This window comes from Belonocnema kinseyi, chromosome 4 (assembly GCF_010883055.1).
Source record: "Belonocnema kinseyi isolate 2016_QV_RU_SX_M_011 chromosome 4, B_treatae_v1, whole genome shotgun sequence".
Classification (NCBI taxonomy): Eukaryota; Metazoa; Arthropoda; class Insecta; order Hymenoptera; family Cynipidae; genus Belonocnema; species Belonocnema kinseyi.
In genome coordinates, this window is record NC_046660.1 from 62476686 (window position 1) to 62489240 (window position 12555).

Genomic DNA, 12555 nt, shown 5'->3' on the forward strand with positions numbered 1-12555 from the left:
AGAAGGCTGGGGTTGTGGACAGTGACGCGACATCATTGAAACATCAATGAGAAAAACAATAATGGAGGCTTGTAATGCTGTGGAACGCGAAGTTGACAAAGTTTTATCAAAATTTGGAGCAATAAATGAACATGCTGTCAGTGTTCTTCGTGACTTGATAGCCGAGATTGAAACCCTGAAGAGGGAACTTGAAGAATGTGAGTGTTCCTAATCCTCGGGTTATGCTATGTGTCTACTACGACCTCTTTAAAAACCTTTCACTGATAATAATATATAGACAATAACACTGAACTTTACAATGCATTTTGATTTGTTTTTCAATTATACCTTAATAAAAGAGGTACCAATTTCAATCGATTAAATTTTTTTCGGTTAAAGAATAATTTTTTACGATCTTTTAGACCTTTTAGAGTTACGCGACATAACCTCACTTTTGATATTCTCAGAGCGAAATTTCCCTCTGTTTCTGTCAAAATTACCTAATTGATTTACCTTTTTTAGTTAAAAGAGTTATTTTATTTTGTTGGAAATTCTTTTTGTGTTTGTTGATAACTTACTTTTTCATTTAAGATTCATATTTTTTGGATTGAAAATTTAGTTCCTTAGTTCAAATGGTTCAAAGTTTGTTTTATTCAAAATTCATTTTTTTTAAGATTCATAATTTTAGTTGAAAATTCAACTGTTTGAAGAATAAATTTTTGGTTGAAAATTTAACTGTTTTGTGAAAGATTCGTCTTTTTGACTTCAAAATAAACAATTTTGTAGAAAGTCATTTATCGGGTAAATTAATTTAAATTAATATTAATACTAAATTAGTTACTATTAAAATTAAATTTGTTTATTAGTAAACTCTATATATTTTGAACGATCCTGATTTATTTGTTTATTTATATATCTACATGAAATTTTAAATGACAAATATTTAAATATTAATTAATGAAATGAAATCAATATAAAATTTATTAATATTAATACTTATTTTATTTTATCGTTTTAATTTTTATTATTTATATGTTACAAATATTTTTAAATTAATTAATTCACTAAAATTAATATGAATATTAAATTAATTCATATTGAAATGAAATCTTTGAATGAGTAAACTCAATATATTTTCAACGATCCTAATTTATTCGTTTATTTATGTATTTATATGAAATTTTAAAAGAAAAATATTTAATATTAATACTTATTTTATCCTTTTAAGTTTTGTTATGTATAAATTATATTTAGTTTTTGTTTAATTTATTTTAATTAATGATCAACAAATGTTGTTGAAAATTCATCTTTTATGTTGAAATTATTTGTTTGCCAATTCATAATTTTAGTAGAAAATTCACGTGTTTGTTTGAAACTCAACTTTTTGTTGAAAATTTATGTTTCTTGTTTGAAAATTCAATGGTTTTGTAGAAAATTGGTCTTTTTGGTCAAAAATAAAATTTTGTTGTTAAAATGCAATTGTTTGGTAGAAAATTCATATTTTTCCGTTAAATTATATTAGGTTTTATTTAAAATTGAAATATTTTTTATTGTTGAAAGATTAACTATTATACTGTTTTTAAATAAAATTTTATCTTTTTAGGTTTACAATTTTTGTTTACAATAAAACTTAACTTTTCACCTACAGATTTGACTTTTTCGGTGAAAATTAACTTTTGAATTGGAATTTGATATTTTCAAGATGAAAATTCAACTGTTTTGTATAGAAAATTAAATTTTTGTTTGTAGAGGATTCATTTTTTAATTTAGATTTTCATAAAATTACAGGGACGAAATTTTGGTTCTTTATTTATTTTCTAAGTTTGGTAAAGGCCGTTTTTTAGCATTTTTATTGAGTTAAAGGGGGAATTTTCAAGATCTTTATCGAGTTTTAAGAGAGAAAATTTTGACTTTAATTTTTTTTTGTGATTGAAAGAGGCCATATTTTTCTTTTAAACATATTTATTGAGTTTCAGGGAGGAATTTTCATTAAAATTTTTTTTTGATTTAGAAAAGAGAAAATTTCTTATTTGTAACATTTTTATTGAGTTGGAAACGAGAAAATATTCGTTTAATTTTTTCGGAATTGGCAGATGGTTATTTTTTATTTTGCAAATTTTCATTGAGTTGGAAAGGAGGACATTTTTGTTTGGAATTTTTTCTGAATTTGAAGAGGCCCTGGTTTGTTTTTATAATTTTTATAATTTTGTTTTTTTTTTTTTTAATTAAAAGAGGCCATTTTTCTTTTTTTGAGAATTTTACTTTATGTTTTTTTTTCTGATTTGAAGGAGGGACTTTTTTATTTTTTTAACATTCTTATTTGTTTGAAAAGTAGGAATTGTTGGTTTTCAATATTTTATAAATTGGAAACATACATTTTTATTAAGTTGAGGGGGAAATTTTCATTTCTTAAATTTTGTTTCTGATTTAAAAGAGAGAAATGACTTATTTTTAACATTCATATTGATTTGAAAAGGAGGAAATTTTCATTTTCAATATTTTCTGAATTTCTAGAGGGACATTTTATATTTTCAATATATTCATAAAGTTGGAAGAGACGACATTTTGGTTATTTATTTATTTCTTCTAATGATAGATGCCTTTTTTCGGTTCAACATTTTTATTGAGTTGGAGCGGGAATTTTTTACTTAAATTTTTTTTTTTAATTTGAAAGCCTAATTTTTTTAAAACATTTTTATTGAGTTGGAATGGAGGAAAAATTCTATTTTAAATATTTTGTGAATAAAAAATTTTTAAAATAAAATTTAAAAAAATATATTTTAATTGAAAAGTTTAAAAAACTTCTATTTTTAAAGGTAAAAATTTAAAATAGTTCGAGTTGAGTCTTTTCATTTGTAGTTCAGTTTTGATTAATTCAAGAGTTTTTTTTTTCATTTCTGTGACCGGGAAAAATGTTTGCAAACCGGAAATTACTGAGAATTTTTTCCTGGATTAAAAAATCCACCCTGTAATTTTGAACGATTCTAATTTGTTTATTTATATATTATATTTATTTTATCATTTTAATTTTTGACTTATATATTGTATTTATTTTTTGTATTTAATTGATTAATTAATATTAATATTAAATTAATTACTATTAAAATGAAGTTTTTTATTAGTTAACTCAATATATTTTGAACGATCCTAATTTATTTGTTTATTCATATATTTACATGAAATTTTAAATGAAAAATATTTAAATATGAATTGATGAAATGAAATCAATATAAAATTTTTTAATATTCATACTTATTTTATTTTATCGTTTTAATTTCTATTATTTATATGTTATAAATATTTTTTAATTAATTAATTAATTAAAATTAATATGAATATTAAATTAATTGATATTGAAATGAAATTTCTCAGAGAGTAAGCTCAATATATTTTGAACGACCCTAATTTATTTGTTTATTTATATATTTACATGAAATTTTACATAGAAAATATTCAAATATTAATTGATGCATCGAAATTAATATTAAATTCTTTAATATTAATATTTATACTATCTATTTTATTTTTATTTTTTTATTTTATTTATTTTTATTAATATCTGTTAATAATAGTAAATTAATTGATATTGAAATTAATTTATTGTATTAGTAAACTCAATTTATTTTTAACGATCCTAATTTGCTTGTTTATTTATATATTTACATGAAATTATAAATTTAAAATATTTAATATTAATAATTATTTTATCTTTTTATTTTTTATTATTTGTATATTATATTTCTTTTTTGTATTTAATTCATTAATTAAAAATAATATTAAATTAATTACTATTAAAATGAAATTTTTTTTATTATTAAACTCAATATATTTTAAACGATCATAATTTATTTGTTTATATATTTACATGAAATTTTAAAGAAAAATATTTAATATTAATACTTATTTTATCTTTTTAATTTTTTGTTATGTATAAATTTTATTTATTTTTTGTTTAATTTATTTATTTTAATTAATATTAATATTAAATTAATTGATACTGGAATGAAATTTTTGAATTAGTAAACTCAATATATTTTCAACGATCCTAATTTATTTGTTTATTTATATATTTACATGAAATTCTAAATAAGAAATATTTAAATACTAAGGCAATGTGACGAGTGGGTCACGTGACCAGATTCCTATCTTCTAATTTAATTAATATTAATTAATATCTGTTAATATTAATATTAAATTAATTGATATTAAAATAAATTTTTACATTTGTAAACTCAATATATTTTGAACGATCCTAATTTATTTGATGTTTACATGAACTTTTAAATGAAAAATATTTAAATATTAATTGATTAAATGAAATTAATATTAAATTCTTTAACATTAATATTTATATTGTCTTTTTAGTTTTTATTATTTTCATTTATTTATTCTAATTAATATTAAATCAATTGATATTGAAATAAAGTAATTGTGTTAAAAAACATAATATATTTTGAACAGATCCAGCAAATTATGAATCAACATCCGCACAGCACCAGGAGTTGAAACTGGCGATGAGCAAAGTGCGAGACACAGTTCACAGATTAGCAACAGAGCATCGTGAATTGCACAGTACAGTCTCTAAAGTTGGCAAAGCGATTGACCGGAATTTCATAGCAGATTTTGCCAGCACAAGCAGGGAAGATGTATTCTCCGGAGCGGAAAAGACACATCTTCTCAATCAAGTCATCTGCCAACACTTTTATCGTCAAGGAATGCTTGATATTGCTGATGAACTCGCAGCGGTAACTACTCTTTAATCTATTTTCTAGAACCTTTTTTTGTTTGTTTTTTTCCTTTTTTTTCAGCAGATAATTATTATTTATTAGACCAGATTTTTAAATATCTGCAGACCTCATACAAGCAATCTTTAATTGAACTATTTGGTTGAAAATTAACTCTTTTTTTTTTTTTAAATTGGACCATTTGGGTAAAGATTTACCTCTATAGGTTGATAATTCAACTATACGGTTGAAAAGTAAAGTTTTTGTTTTATAATTGATGCATTTGGTTAAAAATTCTTTTTTTTTTTGACACTGCGCCTTCTTGGTTAAAAATGTATGTACTTTAGGTATAAATTAAACTAGTTGCTTAAAAATTCATGTACTTTGTTCAGAGTGGTCCACGTTCGATTTCAAGAGTTTTATAAATAATTAGTTGAATTGTTATGTTTTTCAATTATGCTATTATTTAGCTTACAATGCGTATTTCAAAATTTTTTTTACATTACAAATTTTCCATTTAACATTTTTCATTTTTAAGCTTATATTTTTAATTTTAAGAATTTTTAAATGCTTTCTTAAAGACTTGAACCAATAAAAAATAAAAGCCTTTGATGTTGATAATTTTTGACAAAAAACATTGTTATTTAATAAATACATTTTTTTAATTTATCTGTACTTCAAGTAATAAAAAGTGAACAAAAACGAATTGACAAAACGATTTTAAATCAATTCAAAATTTTAAAATTTTCAGATTTTAACGTTAAAGCTTAAACGGTTTCAATTTGAAAGTCTCAGTGATTAAACAAATGTGAGCGTATGACTTCGTAATAATATATTGTTAATTAAAGGATTTTATTAAATTAAAAATATTGTTTCAGTCCCAAAATATTCAATTTTTAACCCATTCAAATTTGAAATTTTTAATAAAAAAAAAAAGATTAATTATTGAATATTTAGCAATATTTGAATTTTTATATAAGGCAAGTAAATTGAAACCAAATATTTAAAAGTAAAGAATATTTAACTGAATTGTTTGACATAGAAAACCTGGACGCGTTAAAATTTCGTAGAGCCTTTAAACTTTGAACGTTACAATTTTAATTGTTGTATTTGAAAAATTCTTAATTTTTAAGTAAAATTTTTAATTTTTGATGTATAATTTACAATTGAACATTTGTAGAAATTTTTTAAGTAATTTTAAAAGATATTTAGGTATTTTAAAAAGATTAAAAATTATCATTCAAAGTTTAGAAAGTTTTCTTAAAATCTTTTAGAATCTCTTTTGGATTTTTTTTAACCTTTGAAAAACTTTTTAAATATTCTCTTAAAATATTTTTTCAAAATGAACCATTATTTTAAATTTTCCTATGAATCTTAAGAAAATGTTTTTATTATTTTGAAGCCTTTCACGTTTCTTGAAAAGAATCTATTTTTTTTTGGTTTAAACTCTGCGAAAATCTACATTTCGTTTTATATCAGGCTTTCATTTCAAGTTTTACATTAAGTTTGAATCTTTTCAAAACTTTTACATATCTCTTAAAATTACTCAAATTTCGCCTACAAATAATAAATGTTTAATTATTATTTATACATCAAAATTTTAAATAACTTTTCTAAATTTTGCAGGATTTTCTGGAAATTGTAGAAAAAATGCAATTAATTTTGACAGATATTCAGAAGTTCTGAAAAAATTTCCAAAATAATTTTAAATTTAAAACAAATTTAAAACAACTTCTAGATTTCTCAAGATTTTGAAATAAAATTTTGAGGCTTCGCAAGGATGTTTAAACTATTTAAATAGAAAATATTTGAATTTCTAATTAAAGAAGTGTTCAGTTAAAAATTTTGCAACTTTTCAATATTTAATGCTTCTAACTTGAAATTCCGTAAAATTATATAATTTTGAAATTTTTAAAGTTGATTGATTGATTTTTTAATTTAGAGCATTGAAAATGATAACGTGGATTTATATTTTTTTATGTTAACAAATTTTTGTACCTTTAATTGTATACGCGTAAATTATTGAGCATTTGAATACAACATTTTTTAATTAAAAACTTTTAAACTTCAATTTTAATAGTTCAAAATTTAAAAATTTCACTTTAAGTGCTTTTATTTGCAGCTCAATTTTTATTATCTCAAGTGAAAAATTTTCTAGCTTCAGTGTTCCATTTTTTAATTTAATTGACCGTGAAAAATGTTTGCTAACCAGGAAATGACCAGAAATTTATTTCGTCGATTAAAACGGCCACCCTATTTGTTAAAATTTTGTATTTTTTTGTAGAAACTACACCTTCTTGGTTAAAAATGTATGTTTTTTAATTATTAATTGAACTAGTTGCTTAAAAATTCATGTAATTTGTTTAAAATGTATTTATTTTTAAAAATCCGTTGAAAAATCATCTTCTTAGGATGAAAATTCAACTATGTGATTAAAAATTGAACTATTTGGTTAAAAAACCAACTTTTTGGTTGACAATTAATCTTTAATTCAACTATTTCTTTACAAATTAACCTTTTTATTTTAGAACTGGAAAGTTTAGTTGAAAATTCAACTGTTTTATTGAAAAATCCTTTTTTTTTGTATTACTAATTCATCTTTTTAAATGGAAAAGTCATCTTTCTTGGTTGACAGTTAATCCATTTCACTTTTTTGTTTGAGAATTTGACATTATGGTTGAAAATTCAACAATTTGGTTGAAAATTGATGTACATATTCTGTTAAAAATTATTTTTTTTGTAGAAAATACAACTCAAGGTTAGTAATTTATGTCCTTTAATTTTTAATTCAATTAGTTGATTGAAAATTCATTTATTTTGTTAAAAATGTATTTTATAAAATAAATCGGTTGAAAATTTAACTATTTTTTGAAAAAGTCATATTTTTGGAAGACAATTAATCTTTAATTCTACTATTCGTTTGAAAAGTAACCCTTTTATTTAAAGAATGGATGATTTGGTTGAGAATTTATTTCGGTAGGTTACAAATTCCACTCTTATTTTTTAAATTTAACTATTTTGTTGAAAATTCCTCCTTTTGGAATAGAAATTCATCTTTTTTAATAAAAAAGTCATCTTGCTTGTTCAAAAATTAACTTTTTTTGTTAAATTGAACCAATTGGTTGAAAATTCAATTCGGTTGGTTAAAAATTCAACTTTTTTTTTGTAATCGTCCTTTTCGATTGGAAATTCACCTTTTTTGGTAGGAAAGCCGCCTTGGTTGAAAATTAATTTTGAATTCAACTATTTGGTTAAAATTGAACTTTATTGTTTGAAAAATTGGGCCATTTGGTTGAAAATTAATTTGTTTTGTAAAAAAAAAGTAATCTTTGTTAGTAGACAATTCATCTTTAAATCAACCATTTGGTTTAAAACTAACCTTTTTCTTTGAAAATTCAACTGTTTTTAAAAAAAAAATGAATATTTTTTTGTTGAAAATTCAATTATTTGTTAGAAATTAATCTTTTTGTGTCGAATTCATGGGAAATTTTAAAAGTTTTAAAAAGGGCTTGAAAGATTTTAAAGCAAAATTTTGCAATTTAGCCATATTGCATAATTTTAGAAAAAATTTGAGTAAATTTGAGAGATATTGAAAAGTTTTGAAACGATTCAAAGATAATTAAAACTTGTAAAGTTTTTTTCTAAATTTGATAATGTTTCGCGAAAATAAAAGATATTTTTTCAAGTTCCTAGGAAAAATTAAAATAATTTTTTATTTCGAAAAATTAATTTGAAGAAATTATTTTAAAAGATTTTAGAAGATTTTAAAAAATGGACAAAGAAGAATTTGAAAGAGTTTAAGGCAATTTTTAAAATTTTGCAAAATACACAAAAAATGCAGAAAAAATTTGAATAATTTTGAACACAACAAACGATTTTCTACAATTTCTAAAAATAGTTTAGAAGATTTTAAAGCAAAATGTTTCAATTTGGTAAGATTGCAAAATAAAACCGAACAAAAATCGGGTAAATTCAAGAAATATTTCGTAGAACTGAAAATAATTTCGAAAGTTTTCAGGAGAATAAACAAATTTTCTTAAAATTGCTGGGAAAATTTGGAAGCTAGGAAACTTTTTAAAATTTGGAATGATATTTGAAAATATTGAGAAAAATTCATGCCAGTTAAAAATATTTTCTGGTATTTAAAACGTTTTAAATAGATTACAAATATTTGAAAACTCGGAAACATTTTCGAAAATTTATCAAATATTTCTTAATTCCTTTAAATTTCTAAACAATTAAAATAAAAAGAATCAATTAAAAATTAAAAGCATTTGCAGTTGAAATTTTTTGATAAAAACTGTTTAATTATATCAACTGTAAACATAAATAAATACATTATTTTAAAGATGGATCTGTTTTGAGTACACAATTTTTGAATTGAAAAACTTTTAAACTTCAATTTTAAAAGTTTGGAATTTCAGGGTTCCACTTTGAATACTTTAAGTTGTTGTTTATTGTTTATTAATTTATATGGAAAAATGTTTAGAGTATAGTTTGATTTTTTAAATTTCATTGATCATGAAAAATTTTTGTGCACCGGGATAAAACCGGGAAATGACTAGGAATTATTTTCTTCGATTAAAACGGCCACCCTGATTTAATTTTGTATAGAAAAAATGATTCTGTATATGAGATCATTTTTGTAGAAAAAATATAACAGTATTCAATTCTATGTAGAAAATATTTTGTGTAGGACAAATGTAAAATTATTAAACAATATTAAGTTTTGTGTAGAAAAAATTTTGTGTAGGGAAAATACAATAGTATTAATCTCTTTTGTTCGAAAATTTAACTGCTTTGTTTCGAACTTTCGTCTTTTTGGATAGAAAATTAACTTTTTCGGTTTATTAATTCAATTAAATAATTTTATTTGTTTTGAATATTAAAAAAATGTTGGTTGAAAATTCAACTGTTTTTTTTTCAATTAGTCCTTTTGTTTTTAAAATTAAAATGCTTCGGTAGAAAATTCTACTATTTTGTTGAAAATTCATATTTTTGAGTTAAAACTTCAACTGTTTGGTTGAAATTCCATTTTTCTAGTTTCAAAATTTAACAGTTAGGTTGGCAATTTCATTAGTTAATTGAAAAAAATTTGTTGTGGAAATTTTTATATCTTTTGGTTGACAATTAAACTTTTTTGTTGACCATTTACTTTTTGGTTTAAAATACATATTTTTGTGTTAAAAATTAAACTGTTTGGTAAAAAATTCGTCTTTTAGGCTTTAAAATTTAACAATTTGGTTTAAAATTCAACTAGATAGTTGAAATGTAATTTTGTTGTTGAAAATTCATATCTTTTGGTTGACAATTCAAATTTTTGTTGATAATTGACTTTTTGGTTAAAAAAAATATATTTTTCGATTGAGAGTTAAACTGTTGGGTAAAAAATTCGTCTTTGGCCTTAAGATTTAACAATTTAGTTGACAATTTCAAGATTTGGGGAAAATTTAACTTTTTTTGTTGAAAATTCATCTTTTGGGCTTGAAAATTTAACAATTTAATTTAAAATTCAACTAAATGGTTGAAATGTAAGTTTTTTGTTGAAAATTTATGTATTTTGTTTAAAAACAAAATATTTTATGGAATATTGACTTTTTAGTTGACAATTCATATTTTTGGGTTGAAAATCTAACTGTTTGGTAATAAATTCGCTTTTTTGACCTTAAGATTTAACAGTTTGGTTGAGAATTTAAAGATTTATGTGAAATTTAACTTTTCTTATTGAAAATTAATATCTTTTGGTTGAAAATTCAATTTTTTTGTTGAAAATTGACTTTTTGGTTAAAAATACATATTTTCAGGTTGAAAATTCAACTGTTTGGTAGAAAATTGGTCTTTTCGCCTTTAAGATTTAATAATTTCGTTGACAATTTAAAGATTTGGTTGAAAATTAATATTTTTAGGTTGAAAATTCAACTACTAGGTAGAAAATTCGTCTTTTTGACTTGAAAATTTAAGTATTTAATTTAAAATTCAACTTGATCGTTGAAGTGTAAGTTTTTTGGGGAAAATTAATTTATTTTATTCAACGATTTAGGTGAAATTTAACTTCTTTGCTTGAAAATTCATATCTTTTAGTTGACAAATCAAAGTTTTTGTTGAAAATGGACATTTTGGTTAAAAATACATATTTTTAGGTTGAAAATTCAATTATTTAGTAGAAAATTCGTCTTTTGGCTTTAAGATTTAACAGTTTGTTTAAGAATTTAAAGTTTTTGTTGAAATTCAACTTCTTTTTCAAAATTCATACATTTTGGTTAAAAACTGAACTATTTGGTTGAAAATTTAAATTTTTAGGTTCAAAATTCAACTACTTGGTAGAAAATTCGTCTTTTTGGCTTGAAAATTTAACAATTTAATTAAAAGTTGAACTAGATGGTTGAAGTATAAGATTTTTGTTGAAAATTTATGTATTTTGTTTAAAAACAAAATATTTTATGGAAAATTGACTTTTTAGTTGACAATTAATATTTTTGGGTTGAAAATTTAACTGTTTGGTAGTAAATTCGTCTTTTTGGCATTAAAATTTAACCATTCGGTTGATTATTTAATGATTTGGGTGAAATTTAACTTTTCTTGATGAAAATTCATATCTTTTGGTTGAAAATTCATCTTTTTTGTTGAAAATTGACTTTTTGGTTAAAACTACATATTTTTAGGTTGAAAATTCAACCGATTAGTAGAAAATTCGTCTTTTTGGCTTTATGATTTAACAATTTGGTTGAGAATTTAAAGATTTAGGCGAAATTTAACTTCTTTTGTTGAAAATGCATACATTTTGGTGAAAAATTCAACTATTTGGTTGAAAATTTATTTTTTTGGTAGATAATTCGTCTTTTTGGCGTGTAAATTAAAAAATGTAATAAAAGTTCAACGGGATGGTTGAAATGTAAGATTTTTGTTGAAAATTTATGTATTTTGTTTAAAAACGAAATATTTTATGGAAAATTGACTTTTTAGTTGACAATTAATATTTTTGGGTTGAAAATTTAACTGTTTCGTAGTAAATTCGCTTTTTTGACTTTAAGATTTAACAATTTGGTTGAGATATTAAAGATTTGGGTAAAATTTAACTTTTTTATTGAAAATTTATATCTTTTGGTTGAAAATTCAACTTTTTTTTTTTACTTGACATTTGGGTTAAAAATTCATATCTTTTGGTTGAAATTTCATCTTTTTTGTTGAAAATGGACTTTTTTGTTAAAAATACATATTTTTAGGTTGAAAATTCAACCGATTAGTAGAAAATTCGTCTTTTTGGCTTTAAGATTTAACAATTTGGTTGAGAATTTAAAGATTTAGGCGAAATTTAACTTCTTTTGTTGAAAATGCATACATTTTGGTGAAAAACTCAACTATTTGGTTGAAAATTTATCTTTTTGGTAGATAATTCGTCTTTTTGGCTTGTAAATTAAAAAATTTAATTAAAAGTTTAACTAGATGGTTGAAATGTAAGATTTTTGTTGAAAATTTATGTATTTTGTTTAAAAACAAAATCTTTTATGGAAAATTGACTTTTTAGTTGACAATTAATATTTTTGGGTTGAAAATTTAACTGTTTGGTAGTAAATTCGCTTTTTTGACTTTAAGATTTAACAATTTGGTTAAGAATTTAAAGATTTGGGTGAAATTTAACTTTTTTTTTTTGAAAATTTATATCTTTTGGTTGAAATTTCATCTTTTTTGTTAGAAATGGACTTTTTGGTTAAAAATACATATTTTTAGGTTGAAAATTCAACCGATTAGAAGAAAATTCGTCTTTTTGGCTTTAAGATTTAACAATTTGGGTGAGAATTTAAAGATTTAGGCGAAATTTAACTTCTTTTGTTGAAAATGCATACATTTTGGT

General features: G+C 21.8%; 1 protein-coding gene across 2 annotated transcripts in view; it reads left to right on the forward strand.

The window, feature by feature from the left end:
• The window catches only part of LOC117171786 (E3 ubiquitin-protein ligase RMND5A), a 25447-nt gene continuing 12892 nt past the window's right edge, over positions 1-12555 (forward strand). For both annotated transcript variants that reach the window (XM_033359395.1, XM_033359396.1), the window contains exons 1-2: positions 1-197; positions 4441-4724. In XM_033359395.1, coding sequence (XP_033215286.1) covers positions 47-197; positions 4441-4724 — 435 coding nt within the window. In that variant the 5' untranslated portion in view covers positions 1-46. The remainder of the gene's footprint in view (positions 198-4440; positions 4725-12555) is intronic.